The sequence below is a fragment of the Uloborus diversus genome, chromosome 1 (genome assembly GCF_026930045.1).
Source record: "Uloborus diversus isolate 005 chromosome 1, Udiv.v.3.1, whole genome shotgun sequence".
Lineage (NCBI taxonomy): Eukaryota > Metazoa > Arthropoda > Arachnida > Araneae > Uloboridae > Uloborus > Uloborus diversus.
In genome coordinates, this window is record NC_072731.1 from 82,421,654 (window position 1) to 82,439,812 (window position 18,159).

The 18,159-nt window shown below is 37.2% G+C and overlaps 1 protein-coding gene across 1 annotated transcript; it reads left to right on the forward strand.

Annotated features, from left to right (window-relative positions):
• The first annotated feature begins 388 nt into the window (after positions 1-388).
• Positions 389-17,904, forward strand: LOC129228013 (uncharacterized). The gene is made up of 5 exons (XM_054862677.1): positions 389-511; positions 8,493-8,500; positions 9,041-9,048; positions 12,716-13,068; positions 17,458-17,904. The coding sequence occupies exons 1-5, from the start codon at positions 389-391 to the stop codon at positions 17,902-17,904; spliced, it is 939 nt and encodes a 312-aa protein (XP_054718652.1).
• Positions 17,905-18,159: the final 255 nt, after the last annotated feature.

An 18,159-nucleotide genomic window follows, 5' to 3' on the forward strand; every position in this document is an offset into this window, starting at 1 on the left:
AGATCCTAGATCCTCAGGATTTGGATCTCGGAAGCTGAAAATTTGCAAAGGTTAGTTTCAAAGGCATATCTACCCTCTATAAAATTTCATCCAAATCGGAGATGGTCGAGTGGGGACCCCTAGGTCACTTGACAAGGAATGACTCACATTTCATTTAATGCTAATGTAATTTGTGGCTTTTTGATCATCTAACGTTTGAAATATCTGCCTGTTTTGCAGAAATGAAAGACAAAATGGAATTCCTTTGCCGCTTTCAAGGCACTGTACACCGGAAGTGTCTTTTATGTGATCCAAAAGCTGCGAGGAAAACTCTTTAGAACCTACCTGATGTAGACGCAACACCCCTACAAAGTCCTCTTCGGGACTCCTCTGCATGTTCCTGGTGGTGATGTTGGCGAGACTCAACACTTCAGAAGTGTCCATTCTGCCCACGGGTTTGGGAAACCACTACACTTCGAGTAGTAAACATCTCATTCCTCCTGGAAGAAGAAGATTACCTTACAACCATTCCGTTAGCAGCGCTTCGGACTGTCCCATAGGTAATAATGGAAAATGTCTTGATTTAATTTAATTTTTATGCTTGCACGGCGCTGATTTCTTGTACCAACAAAAGTTTTATCCCAGTTTTTTAGCACAAGTTTGTGTTTAACATCATTTGAGGCAGTGAGCAGCAAAGGGATGTAACTCTCAAAATTAAAAGAATGGATATGAACAGTACAACTGGTAGGTGAACCTCTCCTCTGCTTCGGTGCAAGAGATGGTTCTAGTAGTCTGGTAAGGGCTGCCGTGCAGCATGATTTCAAAAAAAATTTCAATCAAAGTCTACCTAGGACGGAAACTTTAAACACGTTTTACTCAAATTCTGAAAATGTCCACTTACTTCTCTTTGCTTCTCACTGCCTTATTTAGATTAAGGATTATCCATCGGGCGGGAAGAGAGAGGGGCGCAGAAAAATTTCAAGGGAGAGAGATCGTTTGAAGAAATGGAGCAGAAAAGTAAAAACAACTACGATTTGCTCGATTTTGTGACCACATGTAAATATTTTTGATACATCGTGGTTTTTTTTTTTTTTTTTTTGAGGTTGTTAGTGCAGTTTTCATTCACATATCTACGTGAGTCTTGGTTTTTAGCATTAGCATGTACAATGTCTAGATATCCAGCAAGGCATTGAAAGCAATCTGGTTTGCCCTTTGTGACAGTTAAAATAATCATTATAAATTATCATTATAGAGGAAACGTTGAAGAGAACACAAATATGTTAAAGTTGTATTAGTGTTTATATATATTTCTTTATTATTGTTTGGCAACACTAAGTAGTTTTTGAAGTTTTACAATGGCGATCATCTAGTTGGTTGGAATAAAGTTTCGCTAATAATATTGTAAGCAAGAACTTGGGTTATTGAGAATGGCAACGATGGGGATTGGAATTACGATTTCAGTAAGACGTTGGATGTTTTTCGGAATTATCGGGTTTGAGAAAGAGATTTACGTTTGATGATTAAGTGATGTAACGTTTTTTTATGTTTACGTTGTTATTGAATAAAAGCTCTTAAGTTTTACACTTCAGAAGTGGGATAATAAAAAAAAAATTTTGAAGCAATGTCCTATTTATCAAGAGTCAGGAAGAGAGATTTGCAATATATTGCCACTGAGTTAGGAGAAGCTGATGTTAAAAACCTAACAGTTATACGTTTGATCAAAGTTATCTTAAGTAATGACAATTATGAAGAAGAAATAGTTAAGGGCATCATTTCGAGCTTAGATGTCGAACGACTCAGTGAAGAAGAACGTGAAAAGCGCCAACATGAAAATGAACAGCGCCAACAAGAAATTGAAAGGGAAAAGCGCCAACATGAAAATGAACTGCGCCAACAAGAAATTGAAAGGGAAAAGCGCCAACATGAAAATGAACAGCGCCAACAAGAAATTGAAAGGGAAAAGCGCCAACATGAAAATGAACTGCGCCAACAAGAAATTGAAAGGGAAAAGCGCCAACATGAAAATGAACAGCGCCAACAAGAAATTGAAAGGGAAAAGCGCCAACATGAAAATGAACTGCGCCAACAAGAAATTGAAAGGGAAAAGCGACAACAGGAAATCGAACGGGAAAAGCGCCAACAGGAAATTGAACGGGAAAAGCGCCAACAAGAAATTGAACGGGAAAAGCGCCAACATGAAAATGAACAGCGCCAACAGGAAATTGAAAAGTTGCAACGCCAACAGGAATTTGAAAGGGAACAGCTCCAGTACCAAAAGGAAATTGAGCGAGAAAAGCGCCAACATGAAATTGAGCGCGAAAAGCGCCAACACGAACTTCAGTTAAAGAAATTAGAGTCAGAAGCAAAGACTATTACCAGCAGCGCAGTGTCAGAATTACCAAAGGTGGATTGGCAAGCTCAGTTAAGAAAATTCGATTCAATTAACGACGACATAGGGTTGTATCTTGTCCATTTCGAAAGAGTGATGACGCGAGTTAAAATGGAATCGACATTGTGGATGGCGTGTCTTACTGGAGTATTGCCAAGTGATATTGTTGAATTAATTCTGAAAGAACCAGAAAAAAATGCCGAAGATTATGCTTACGTGAAAGATTTGCTTTTAAAGCGATATAAATTAAGTCCCGAAAAGTTCAGACAACTATTTTACTCACATAAGATTAAGGATGGAAAGAGCTGGCGGGAATATTATTATGAGTTAGAAACATATTTTACCGGATGGACTACAGGACTGAAAATTGAGAGTGTGAACGACTTAAAAGGACTGATAATCTCTGATCGTATCAAAGAGGTGGCTCCTTCTGCAGTAAGAGATTACTATTTGAGCACATGGTCATCATTAAATACACCAATTGAATTGACTAATAAGATAGATGAATACATAGAACTGGACAATTCTTTTAAGGGTAAACTTCAAGTGAATGACCGTCCAGAGTTTATTTTGAGAAAGAATCATACTTCAAACGAAAGTTGGAATAAAGACATTTCGCGTGTTAGAGCTACAGAATCCATAGTATGTTATAACTGCAATGAAAAGGGACATTTTTCTCGTGACTGTCTAAAATTGAGACGACCCAAGTTGTGTACCAGGTGTAGAATGGAAGGTCATGGAACAAAGGATTGTCCACAAAAACCCTCTATTTCTCCTCTAGTGAACATTTCTCATTCGAATCCTTCGGACAGAAACGTAAGTACTAAGACTATCGTTATTAACGGCATCACTACGGAGGCAATTATGGATACCGCAGCAGATATATCAATGATTAAAGAAACATTTGTAACTAAAATAAATGCGATCATCTTAAGTAAAATTTCAACCAACATACGGGGTATCGGTGGAGTTACGGAGTCTTTTAAAATAGTCACAGCACAAGTAACAGTGGACAATGTACATTTGACAGATGTCAAGCTTTATGTGGTGTCCGATGGCACTTTTGAGGGACCTAATATTCTCATTGGAAATGACATTATAGATTTTCCCGATTTAGTCATGGTTCGAAAGCAGGGAATGTCTAAACTGTTTCACATCAGTGAGTTTAAGAAGATGTGCAATATCGAAGTCGATGAAGTCCCAGAAAAAGTTGTATTCAGAGTTTCCGAACCTGTTCAAATACAACCCCGTACGGTGCAATTAATCCATGTAGTAAGCAACGTTGATCAGAAAAATGGAATTGTGTTAGTTAAGGAACAAAGTGAAGATCTTGAAACAGCAGTTTACCTTGATGGTGGTAAAACAATACTACCAGTCGCCAACTTTAGTTACCAAACTATGCATCTCAAAAAAAATCACGTTATTAAAACAGGGATTTTACAACCTGAGCCTCTCAAGATCGACCAAATCCCTAATGAAACTGATTCAGTGGAAGACAGTAGAAAAATTAATATTTTGATGGCTAAAGAAGTCATTAGGCAAAAGATTACACGGGAAGACATTAAAGTCGGCCCTTGTATAGACATTCGACAACAACAGGAAATTTGCAATTTATTGAATGAATACAGAGCATGCATAGCACTAAAACCGGATGAACTTGGATGCGTCAATAATACATTGATGTGTATTACTGAAAAACCAGGTAGCTCACCTGTAGCTCGCTCACCTTATCGTGCTTCTCATCATGAACGGGAAGTGTTACGCCATATAATTAAAGAATTAAAAGAACAAGGAATAGTTAGAGACAGCTCTTCCGAATATAGTAGTCCAGTTTTGCTAGTAAAGAAAAAAACGGGGGAATATCGGATGGTAATCGATTACAGGCAATTAAATTCTCAAACAGTCAAAGATAAATTCCCCTTACCATGCCTTGATGATTTGCTCGACCAACTATCTGGTTATAATTTGTTTTGCATACTTGACGCTTGCCAAGGTTTTAACCAGATCCCAATGGACAATGAATCCTCTCGAAAAGCAGCATTTACGACTCCCGATGGGCATTTTGAACCAACACGTATGTTTTTCGGCTTAGCGAATGGTCCTTCCGTGTTTCAACGGTGTATGTCGCTAGCTTTGGGAGATTTATTGTGGAATGGTGTATCGTGTTTCGTGGATGATATTTTTTTTGGATGCTTAGATTTTGAAACCATGATGATTAAACTGCGAGAAGTGCTTAAACGTTTAAGTAATGCAGGATTAACTCTGAAATTATCAAAATGTGAGTTTGGAATGTCTGAAGTTGAGTACTTAGGATTTGTTGTGACCAGAGAAGGTATTCGACCTGGACCGAGAAAACTCTCTGCAATTTCTGAATTTCCTGTACCAAAGTCTAAGGAAGAAGTACGCCGATTCTTAGGACTGACAGGATTCTTTCGACGATTCATTAAAAGATATGCCTCCATTGCTGCTCCACTTACTCTATTATTGAAGAGTGGCCAATCGTTTCTCTGGAATTATAGGCACCAAGAAGCATTTGAGAGGCTTCGTAGAATATTAACGTCAAAGCCAGTTTTGAAATTATTTGATCCACGTCATGAAACTGAACTTCACACTGATGCAAGTTCTTTGGGATTGGCGGGTATGTTACTTCAACGGGATGAAAATAATTTGTTACATCTTGTTTACTGTGTTAGTCGGAGAACAACCACAGATGAAGAAAAGTATCACTCAAGCAGATTAGAATTATTAGCTGTAGTTTGGTCCGTTAATAGACTTCGACCCTTGCTTCTTGGTCTCAGATTCACACTAGTTACGGATTGTTCTGCAGTAGCTTATTTGAACAGTCAAAGAAATATAAAACCACAAATTGCCAGGTGGGCTGAGCAATTGAGCGAATTTGACTACGAAGTAAAACAAAGACCTGGATCTCAAATGCTGCATGTGGATGCCCTAAGTCGTGCTCCAATTGAAAACGCTGATGATGAAAATCAGTGTAGGCAAGACAAGGGAAAAGATAATCAGTCGGAGCCTATAGTGTTATACATTGCTACGGAAGAGGACAAAGTAGCCCTGATACAGTCACAAGATGAGGAACTGCAAGCTATTATTGAAATGTTGAAAAACCCTAAACTGAACAAGCAGAAGAATCTTGATGCCAAATTTGAACTTATCAACGGCATTTTATACCATGTGCCAGTTGTAGATGGGAAGAAAAGAAAACAATTCGTAATGCCCAAGTCGATGCGAAAGTATCTTGCTGTACGATTTCATGATTTTACTGGACATTTTGGAGTAGATAAAGTTGTCTCTTTAATATCTCAACAGTTTTGGTTTCCCCGGATGATCAGCTACATTAGACAACATATACGACAATGCGTAACATGTGCCTTTGCAAAAATTCCATCAGGAAAAGTTCAAGGAAAACTAAACCCTATCCCACCAGGAAAACGACCATTTGACATAATTCATTTAGATTTTCTGGGTCCTTTTGTTCTAAGTTCAAATCGCAATAACGAACTCTTGGTATTTGTTGATAATTTGACAAAATTTGTACGTTTACGTCCTTGTTCCAGCTGCTCATCTAAATGTGTTTTAAAACACTTTGAAGAATTTATAAATGATTTTGGAAGTCCTAATCGTGTGGTAACAGATCGTGCACAATGTTTCAAGTCAGATAGTTTTGAAGAGTTTTGTTCAAAGTATGGTATAAAACATACATTGAATTGCAGTCAAAGACCACAAGCAAACGGTCAAGTCGAGAGAATAAATCGTGTTCTTATCCCAATGATATCGTCAGCTGTTTGAAAGGATTCTCACAAAGATTGGGATAAAACGCTATCTGATGTTCAACGGTGTATAAATTGGACCCCAAGCAAATCGACAGGTAAACCACCCTTTGAACTGTTATACGGTTTTAAACCAGTGAAGCTTGGAGATTTTCCAAAAGATTTGTTGCCTGATTCCGATGAATACTCACCACCTGAATCACTCCGAGAAGAAGCCCGGGAAAACATTTTGAAAGCTCAGAAGAAAATGAAACATGGTTTTGACAAACGTCATTGCGAAGCTTATAAGTATTCAGTTGGCGATGTGGTTGTGATAAAACGAGCGCCAGAATGTACTGGAAGTAGCACTAAAACTCAAGTCAAGTACCGAGGTCCTTTTGCAATAATTAAAGTCCTACCATCAGATGTGTATCAAGTTGCGGACTTCCGAACACAAGGGCAAGGGCGCAAAAGGCGGCCACATACGACTACTGCACACGCTTCACAAATCAAACTATTTCACATTGTGAACGAAGAAGATAGCACACTAGACAATGTGACGTGCAGCTATTCAGATGATGAATTACAAGCTAGCGAACCGTTACCGTCGAGCGAACCCATCTCCCCGTTTCCCGAGACTGATGAGACTACACAGCATATGAACGACGAAGTATATACATTCCGTAAGCAAAGAGCCAAGAAGTTGCCTATTCACTTGCAAGACTATATACTCTAGTTCGTGGACGACTAGATCGTAGGATGGCCGATTGTAAGCAAGAACTTGGGTTATTGAGAATGGCAACGATGGGGATTGGAATTACGATTTCAGTAAGACGTTGGATGTTTTTCGGAATTATCGGGTTTGAGAAAGAGATTTACGTTTGATGATTAAGTGATGTAACGTTTTTTTATGTTTACGTTGTTATTGAATAAAAGCTCTTAAGTTTTACAATATCTTCGTCTTTTCATCTTTATAGTTACTCTGCTAAGTAGATACATAACCTTAATATGTTACGTAAAGCCATTTGGTTATGTAAAATTTATCAGGTTATGTAAAATTTATCAGGTTATGTAAAATTTATCAGGTTATGGGCGCCAGCAAGCTCATTGCGTTTTTAAAAGATTAAAAGCAGAGACTAAGTTAAATCCGAAAAAGAAATAGTTCAAAGATGGATTTATCAAGAACTGTTAAGCCGTTATCTGGAGAAGCAGATTTTCCAATGTGGAAACGGAAAGTAAGAGATATATTAGATTATCACGAAGGAGCATTGGAAGTAATTGATGGTAAGTTAAAGAAACCTGAAGAATTACCTAGTACAGCAGACGCAGCAGAAGTCAAGAAGTATGAAATATGCGCCAATATATACCGCAAAGCCAACAGTTATGCCAAGAGTATAATCGCAAGTACAGTAACAGACTCCGTTTATCAAAAGATTATGGACAAAGAGACAGCTTTTGAAGCTTGGGAAGCTTTGAAAACGTTGTTTGAAGCTTCATCAAAGGATCAACTGTTCAAAATCTGCAATGAATTTTTTAAGTTTGATTGGATTTTTGGAAATGACATTTCAACCCATGTTGCACAATTAAGTAGTTTGTGGAATGAGCTGAATAGCGGGCTCATAGCGAAAGGGGAAAATAAACTTCCAGAAATGTTGCTGGTATGCAAAATTCTACATATTTTGCCAAGTAACTTCAAATCATTCAAATCAAGTTGGATGCTTCTTGCAAAAGATGAAGAAAAGCCTTTTGAAGATTTGGCTGCTCAGTTAAGTATGTTTGAGCGAAATTTTGCCGACAACAATGAAAGAAGTGAAAAAGCTGCAGAAGCTCTTGTTGTCGCCAAGTCTAAAAATAAAGCGCATGAGAAGAAATTTCAAGCCAAGAAAAAGTTAAGCAACAAAAATGTTTGTAATTATTGTAAAATCGTTGGACATTGGGTGAAGTCATGTTCCAAATGGATTGCAGATGGCCGACCTTCTAAGCCAAGCTCGAGCTTCCAGAATAAGTCCTATAATAATCAAGTGAATATTTCATCGCCAAGTACGGCAATGACATCCTATTGTGAAGAAAGTTTCTTATCAGAAAGGGAAACAAGCACATTTTGGATAGATAACGGAGCGACAAGGCATGTTACTAACACATTTATTTATTTTAGCAATTTTGAGACATTTCCTTCTTCGGGCACCCATACTATCAAAGCGGCAGGAAAAGAAGTGTTGACAGCTTTAGGGAAAGGAAGCATTCTAGTCAAAGCTTCAGTTGGAAGAAATACAGAAGTAATTGAGTTGAAAGATGTCTGGTATGTTCCTGGAATTAGCAGAAATTTGTTTTCAGTGTTAGCTGCTCAGGATAGAAATCAGAATAGTGAGTTTACTTCTACTCCTACTGAATGCTGGTTGAAGATCAACAATGAAGTGAAGCTGTATGGCACTCGAAGTATATGTGGAACTCTCTACAGGGCTGCTCTAGAGCCAATACTTCCAGAAAAAGAAATCGAAGTTCAAATTGCAGATACGCATAGCGGTAAAAGTTCCTTACTGCAATTATATCACAGTCGATGGGGACATCAAGACAAGCGTCACGTTAGGAATATGCTCAAAAATCAATTTAATATCAAAGTGAATTCTGATAAAGAGCCATGCGAGCCTTGCATATATGGTAGAGCACATCGTTTAAGGTTCGGCACTAAACCAAAAGCTACAAGAGTTGGTGAACTTGTGTCGACTGACGTCTGTGGACCATTCGAAAAATCACACAGAAAGTATAAATATTTTGTTGTGTTCAAAGATCATTATTCTAAGTACCGGTATGTTTTCTTTCTGAAACATAAGTCGGATGTAGTGTTTTCTCTAAAATCATTCATAGCTCATGCTGAAAATTTGGGACATTCAATTAGAGAAATCCTTAGTGACAATGGTGGTGAGTTCGACAACCAAGAAGTTCGAGAATTTCTTCAGATGAAAGGAATTATTCAGAGACTCACAGCACCATATACACCAGAACAAAATGGAACGAGCGAAAGAGAAAACAGAACAATCGTAGAAATGGCCAGAACGCTAAAGTATTCCAACCAGAAATCGAATTATGGGCAGAGCTTGTTAATACAGCTGCATACATTTTAAACAGAACTGGAATTTCATCCGTGGAAAACGCTAGTCCACATGAATTATGGTTTGGAAAAAGGCCAAGGATAAAACACATGCGTATAATCGGCTCACTTTGTTATGCTCATGTGCCGGTACAGAAAAGAAAGAAAATGGATCGGAAAGCAGTTAAAGGTTTTCTCATTGGTTATAATGGGGATGAACGCTATAGAATTTGGATAGAAGAAGAAAAAAAAGTAATCCTGTCAAGAGATGTGATTTTTCATGAGAAAATGAAAGAGTGTGAAAAACATATTACAGTCTTACAGGAAAATTCAGATTCAATAAATCATCCACCAGATCAAGAAATAGGTGAAGAAGAGGAAGAAGAATTAAGAGAGGAAAGTATTAACATGTCCGATACCGAAACTGAAAGTACAGATGAAGAGGATGAACTTAAGTCTTCACATGGTATGAATCTACGAGATCGTTCTCAGATAAAGAAACCAAAGCGATTTGAAGAATACATCATGGAAATTGAATCCTTCGTCTATGATGAAAAATATCCAGAAACATATCGAGAGGCTATAGAAAGTTCTGAAGTGAACAACTGGAAAAAAGCCATGGACAGTGAAATGACTTCTCTGAAAGATAATCAGACATGGAAGTTATGTAAACTACCTAAAGGAGTCAAGCCGATACCATGCAAGTGGGTTTACAAAATAAAAAGAAATCCAGATGGTCGTATTGATAAATACAAAACAAGGTTAGTAATAAAAGGCTACGCTCAACGGAAAGGAATTCACTTTCAAGAGACCTTCAGTCCAGTTGCAAGAACAAGCATCATAAGAACTTTACTTAGTATAGCAGCAAGTGAAAATATGAGTTTAGTACAATTTGATGTCTCAACAGCTTTTTTGTATGGCAAGTTAGAAGAAGATATTTTCATGTGTCAACCTGAAGGCTATGAAGATGGTACTGACAGAGTATGCCACTTAAAGAAAAGACTTTATGGTCTGAAACAAGCGCCAAAGTGCTGGAACCAATGTTTTGGAGAATATTTGCGCAAAATTGGTTTTGTAAGAAGTGAAGCAGATCCATGCTTGTTTATTAGAAGAAGCAATAGGGAATTACTTATGTTAGTTCTGTATGTTGATGATGGTTTAGTTGCGTCAACAAGTAAAAAACGCTTAGAAAAATTTTTTAGAGATCTGAAGAAAGAATTTAAAATTACAACAAAACCTGCTGAATACTGCTTAGGGTTTGAGATTCATCGTCAGGAAGATGATTCTATAAAGTTATCTCAAACAGCCTACACGAAGAAAGTTCTTGAAAGATTCGGCATGAGTGATTGTAGTCCTGTGTCTACACCCATTATCAAAGACAGTATTCAATCAGGGAAAGTAGAGAGTACTGAGACAACATTTCCCTATAGGACAAGCCGTAGGAGCACTAATGTATATCATGACAGGAACTCGACCTGACATAGCTTATGCAGTAGGAGTAGCTTCCAGAGCTTTAGAAAGCCCAAGTAAAGAAGATTGGCAAAGAGTCAAAAGAATATTCAGATACTTGAAAGGAACTTTAGACAAAGGATTAGTTTACAAATCAGAATACAGGAAAGGCATTCTAGAAAGCTATAGTGATGCTGACCATGGAGGAGACACCACAACAGGGCGTTCAAAAACAGGTGTTGTTTGTATTTACGCTGGTGGAGCAATATCATGGTGCAGTCAAAGACAGTCGACTGTAGCAATTTCCACGACAGAAGCGGAGATAGTTGCAGCTAGTGAAGCAGCTAGAGAATTAGTTTGGCTTAAGAGATTGTTCAAGGAAGTTACAAATTTAAAGCAGGTACCAGAACTTAAAGTGGATAACGAGGCAGCAGTCAAGTTATCTCAGAATCAAGGAGAATTCCATAAGAGAACAAAGCACATTCGGATTAGACATTTCTTTGTGAGAGAAATGGTAGCGAGTGAAGAAATTACTGTAAAGCGAGTTCCTACTGAACTACAGTTAGCTGACCTTTTTACTAAGTCACTTTACGGCCCTAGGATTCTAAATCTGTGCAGCAAAATAGGACTGATTTAGAATTAAGAACTGCAAAATAACATTCGGGAGCACTAAACAATAATAAGGGAAAGTGTTAAAGTTGTATTATTGTTTATATATATTTCTTTATTATTGTTTGGCAACACTAAGTAGTTTTTGAAGTTTTACAATGGCGATCATCTAGTTGGTTGGAATAAAGTTTCGCTAATAATATCTTCGTCTTTTCATCTTTATAGTTACTCTGCTAAGTAGATACATAACCTTAATATGTTACGTAAAGCCATTTGGTTATGTAAAATTTATCAAAATAAAAAAAAGAATGATTAGTCAGCTTGAATTAGCTATAGGAGTCAGACTCTGATGCAAGGGTACTGAATTGCTTTGTTGTAATGTTCTAGTAGCGTGCTTTCTCTTATTTTATAGCCGAAAAGTACCTGAAATGTACTAAAGATATTTCTGATTTCAAAGGGATCAAAACAGTTCTTATATGAACATAAAACACTTTGTTATAATCGGCAGCAGGGCCGCCGAGAGTCAAGGTGGGACCCTTGTCAGTTTGATTCCCCCATAAAACTCCGATTCCGAGCCGGGTCCTTCAAAAGGTCATGGCCTTTGTTTCCGAGTAGGATGAGAGGGCCTCTTGTCAGCCTTATATGTTAAAACAACGGGTTTTGGGGGTTGGTCCCCATCCAGGGATACCCATTCCCTCAAGAGTATGGACGTAACCTCCTCTAAATGCTACAAAGATCCCCAAGAGCGGGAACCCAGAAAAAAAGGTAAAATACCTCTAAAAATATCCCCTAAAAATTTCAATGGAGCAGTCTGCGCCCTGACTCTTCCTAGGTGGGCACCCCTGGCCCCGAACCATCTCGCTGCGCCCACAGCATCCTCTATCTTTTTATAGAATCTCCCCATTGTTTTTTGGAAGTTTCCTAAATTTTATCAACAAAACCATATTGTATAGCTTGACCACGGAGAGATGGCGGAGGACCTTGATTCAGAAACCTCGTTTGCATGATTTGTAATTAGGTTTGTTGTTATTTTGTAACTGACAGTATCAGCGAGAACATGCCTCTTATTACTCGTTGCTTTCTGGCTGATTCTATTAGAAATGATGTTTCCGCTTCAAAGTCATCCACCATCTCTCCGTAGTCAATCTTTTTCAAGTATTAGCAATACTGTAGTGGGGGGGGGGGCGTAGGGGGAAGCTGCCCAGAGAATCACTTGGTTTTTTTTCAGCAAAAATAATGCAAAACCATCAGCTTTTCTTTTGTTGAGTTCCCCAAAGCGTTTTTTCCTTTTCAACTACAGGACAGCGTATAAGCGTGACACTGTTGCGAAACACATTTAAAGAAATCTTCTTTTGGAGATTCATTGAACATAATCAAAAGTATTCTCTTGATACCTATTTGAAAATTTGGAAACATGAAACTTTCTTTTTGTTCCAGGTGATCCAAATGCCCCTGAAGCAAACATGAGCTTTCGAGAACATCAAGAATACTTCGGACCAGATGTCCTGGTCATCATAGGCCTGGTAATGGCTTGCATAGGAGCCATATTGACTCTCATCAGCTTTTATTGCCAGTTCAAGCACCCGGCCATGCAGGCCACCATGGCCGGGATCGGTCCGTCGTTGGTGGGCATCGGAATGCTCTTCTGTGTGTTGAGGTTGTTCTTTTGCACGTTCTGCATTAGCAAGACTTGCTGCGAGTGCATCGCTGATGGACTGCGGTTTGCGGTAATTCGCTGCCCCTGCTTTAAGTATTTCAGGAAAACCAAGAAGAAAATACATCCACTTCAGGTAAACGGCAATGATATTTTTGTTTTGGAGGTGTTTTGTAGAAATGCAATTGGGCGAAATATGATCATATGAGCACGACTTCGGATTACTTCATGATCTTTGAAATATAAACCAAAACTCTGTTCTAGATGCAGGGAAAAGGGGGCACACGTGAACAATTTTTTCATTCCTTTATTTTTCAAAACACATTATCAATTTCGCAGCACGAAAATGTCCCCGTAATTGAATAGTCTTTTCTTTGTGTCATGGATTTTTTTGAAATTTTTTTAAAATAATTATTTTTTTACTTTATAATATTTTGAACAAATGTCCTCAATTGTTCACATTGAACCTAAAGTAGGCATATGTGAACAATCGTAGGGCACATGTGAACACGATTTAAAAAATGCAGGATAGATGTCATATTTTAAAGATAGCGCAAAGGCAGATAGACTGAGATGTTGCGTCTCAGGTTGAGATTCTTATGTTGCAGATGCAGCTTCAAACAAACATCAGGTAAGGTGATGATTGAGAGGCAAAAATCCGGGGTTTTTAGGAACTAATCGAAGTTTTCCTAACTCGATCGATACACAAATACGGAGCAGATTCTTTTTTAGATGTTAAGAAAGTATCTTCCCTGATAGAGACGGTTTAAAAAGTTAACTTCAGTTCTAATGGCGTCTTGGAAAGTGGAACAGTATTTAGTTAGCCCCCAATCCTTCGTTGACCTTCTTTTTTACTAACCCCCGACACACGAAGGAAGGGGGTTATAAGTTTGACGCGTCTGTGTATCTGTGTATCTGCGTGATGTTTGTCTGTGGCCGTCAGGCGCCTAAACGGATGGACAGATTTTGGAAAAAAAATTTTCCTCGAAAGGAGAGTTGATCGAGAGTATTCTTAGCTAGGTTGCGTCTTTGGATGACATTAATTAAAGAAGATATTAATTTAAAACTTCTAAAAGGATTTTCGTGATTTTTTCAGTGAATACATAGTTAAAAATTAAAAAATTTAATACCAAACTAAAGAGAGTTTTTTCCGCATCTGACAGAATGTGTTTGGAACTTCCATGTTTTATAGAATTCGAATTATAACGTTTTTTGAAAACAGATTTTAATAACGTCTAAGCCTTTATCCACGCGATTGATAACCGAATTTATTGTTGTCCGACAAGGAAATAAAACGCAACGTTTTTAAAAAATTTTCTGCTTCCAGTTTCTATTTAATCTTAATATATAAAAATCTTCTGTGCGGACGTTTGTCACCATAAGGCTTTTAAACGAATGGACTGATTTTGATCAAATTTTTTGTGTGTAATTAAGTTGTGGCAAGCATGGTTTCGAAGCTCGATGGATCGATTCGGAAACGTTTTTGTTAATTAACTAATTAATTTAAACATTGGATGGTTATATCTCCCAAATGATTAATATTTATTTTAACCTATTGTTGAGCGAGAACTGAAATAAATATTTAACCCGTTGCCAAAGGATAATAAGAAAGCCAGCTCTGCTTTTTGTAATGAAATTTCTTACTGTGGTACGTCAATTGGGAATAGAATAAAACATAGAAAGAGAGAGAGTGAAGCCTTCACATTTCTTGAAAGCAACGATTTTAGGTCCCGAGATATATTTTAAAGTAAAGTACTGCAAGGTTCACGCAGAACGTTATTTTGTCGTCGTAGTTGACCCATGTGACCGGGGGGATCGGTTCTTTAAGTTTTCTTAAACAAATTATCAGAAAGTACCGAGCCTAGCAACATTTGTTTCTCGGCTCCAATCCATCTGAGTTTTGGCACCAATGTCAAGAATACTTTAAGGATTATCAAACTAATCAGTACATTATTCAAGGAAAAGGTGACTGAATTTAAAGACGAAACAAATTTTATTTTCGTCCAGATAAATTACAACAGGGTAGTTCTGTACACAAAAGATCAGTGACGTGGAAGATCTTTACCTTTGGTGGAAAGAACAAATTAGGCAATATATGTGAAGTTTTAAAAAGTTTTGTTCAAAAGATCGAACCGCTAATCGGTCGGAGTTAGCTTCGCTCACTGATCGGCTGGATAACAGTAACGTGGTGGCTTGGCGACTTTGGCTATAAACAATAGATTTGCGTGTTCATTTGTTGACATTTTAAAGCTACTTTAAATGTAATTTATTGTATTTTTTGTTTATTAGGCGAAATATTTTTAATTGCAAAGAATTGTTTTTCGTTTTTGAGGAGTGTTTAGTCATTTTAGTTGAAGAATGTTTATTTTATATCGGGAATGGGGGGGAGGAGTGATTTTCGCTTATTCAGGGAACTGTTTTTACCTTTATCATTTTTCTAAACGATACCCTCGATTGTTTTATTCTTTTTCATATGGGGGATGTTGCAGCGGGATTTCCCGTTTGTTATAGATGGTAGTTAGTTTTTTTTACACTTAATATCTGACCAGGAAACATCACGAGTTCAGTAATCATGAAAAAAGTTAAAAATGGTCGCATTCGAAAGAGTATCTTTAGAAAAAAATTTGACCCAAATATTGTGTGCCCTCGTCATTTTGTTTTTGAGATATGGGGGATCAAAGTCTGTCGAAATCTTACGAAAATTCGCCAAATTTAAAGACTTGGCAAGAAATGGAAAATACCACGTGATTTCATCGCCTGCGTCTAGCAAGACTCATTTCCATTTCTGGTCATCTGCAAAGCGCGTAAACGATGTTTCGAATTAACCCTTTACTTATGTGAGTAAAATTAAAAAGTAACTATGAAGCCTGTGAAATGGAAACTAGAGAGCTTTATCCAGAGGAGCTACAACTTTATAACGAAACTGAACGTAGGATTTAACTTTGTAATCGTGATAATAATGCATTTCAGAATTTAAGTACATTTCAAGTGTGTTTTACTTAACTAATTTAAGTTTGTACTCTTGTAATGAAGTGTGTTGTAAGTAATTAATAATTATGTACGAGAATTAATATGAATAAGTAAAAAAAAAACATGCTTATTAAAGCTTATATATTGAAAATAAAATGGATAGTTTTTGATGTTGAAAGAACATGATCATGGATTGTAGTATCCCAGCTCTTATTTATTTTTTCAAAAGTTATTATCATTCATGAAGTTTTATTGTCTGACCATTGCTAGCGAAAATGTTTAATTTAAAATCGAAAAAATTAATAATTAAAAAAAATAAAACAACGGATAGTAAATGTCAAAAATTTGCACAGCAAAACTAACGATGTCGGAAATTACTTCATAACAGATTCTTATCAAAAATTTTATAGTCGACGTTCATTATGACAACCCCTGTAGTTCGAAAAAGTCTGTCACTGCAACTGAAAGTCGCTATAACGTAAATGCACATCATATTGCATGTTATTTAGTCATTTTTAAAAATACTGAAGTCACTTTTACCAATTATGTTTCACGTTAAAAGGGAATTCAAGTACGAGCAAAACAAAAATTAATACAGTTTTTTTTTAATTTGACTTGTTAGAGGGTTTACACATAACTTGAAAACGATACACATAACGAAAAACACACTGGAAATAACTGACAGAAATCGTTTTTTTTTAATTTGAGAACAGGGTTTGAAATCTTTAAAAATGTCGTTTTCTTCGTATTTATATACTGTTGAAGACTTCAGATTTACGACTTTTCAAAAAAAAAGAACCTTAAAGTGTGTTACCGTTTCTCTATGGTTATCATATTTTTTCAAAACAGTTTCATCATCGAAAAAACTCTTTCAGTGGAAATATTTCACCCGCAGAAGCATAAAAGTTTTAAACATCAGTTTTTTAACAGTCTTAAGAATAACAAAAAATTCCATTGTTTTTACAATAAAATAAAACAAATATTTCGGGTTGTGACGTTTTCCCCTATACAGTTGCACGTTAATATCCCGGAACACAAGCCCCTAAAAATTTCAATGCCGCAGTCTGTGCCACGACACCCTGCGCCATGGTAGTCACCCCGAGTAAAGAATTAATGCGATATTTCTCACGCGGTTTGGTGGTGACCAAATATGGAAGTGAAATGTCTTGTCAGATGCAGATGTTGAATTCGCGCCGTACCTTCCATTTCTGAACAAAACTCGCTAAATTTGGCGACTTTACTAAAAATTTCGGCAATTTTTAAGACATCATATTTCGATAACGTGGTCACGAGGGCACGTAGTTTCAGTGCCATAAACATGTTTTCCAATGCTCTTTCGATGCCACAAATTTGGAATTTTTTTGAATTTCCTTGATCGTGATGTTTTCTGGTGAGGACTGTTTTTATCCTTTGAGTATGGCTGAAGGAGCAAACCATGCAACCTATGAAGATCTTTCAAGTTACGCGATAAAAGAAAAGTCAATAAAACAACTGCTCAATGGCTACACAGTAATATTATTTTCTGATTTTTATTGAAAATTTCAATTTTTTCCAGGTGAAAGACAAAAATGCACATAAGCCATTTATGAACGGGCATCTTGCAGTAACGGCTTTGAATCTCAAGTCACAAGAAAAAGGAAAAGCGGCCAACATGACGCATCACATTAACGGTGGAAGTAGTCTCTTGACAAATAACAATTCGCTTCATTCGAAGAACAGCGAGAGGACACAATCACTGATCGAAATGTCTTCGATACCTTCGAGAATGGAGCCAATCATGGAATCCGAGGAGAGGAGGACTTTGAGTTCTGACTGTAGCAACAATGACAGGTCCAGCGTCATGGAAGTAAGAGTGGAATCTCCGAAAAGTATTCGAAAAGAGGACGAAGACATCCTCAAAGATGAGATCGACCTGCTGGAAGAGATGAAATCAGACGGTTCGCCGAGTTCATTAAATAAAAACATTTCAGAACTTGTTCTTAAATCTAAAACAAGGTACTGAATGCTGGAAAGCTAACGATTTTATTGCCAAAAACCTTTAAAAGCCCTACTTATTTAAATGTGTGGTTGAAACTGCTACACAAGAGATGGTTATTGAAAAACATAATACTGGCATGGATGCTGAAATGTCAAGTATTGACAACTCACTTAAATACTTAAATCACAAATAGAATTGGCTATATGCTTTTGGCGGAAGGCTGAAATTAGTTTGTGTACTACAAAATAGATCGGTGAAAGGGGAAAAAAAACACCTTTG

What these genes read in the sequence shown, in the direction of transcription:
- LOC129228013 (XM_054862677.1), top strand. Translation starts at nt 389, where the DNA reads ATGTTGGCGAGACTCAACACTTCAGAAGTGTCCATTCTGCCCACGGGT. An exon ending in AGAAAATACATCCACTTCAG is followed by an intron (nt 13,069 to 17,457) that starts GTAAACGGCAAT and finishes AATTTTTTCCAG; the next exon opens with GTGAAAGACAAAAATGCACA.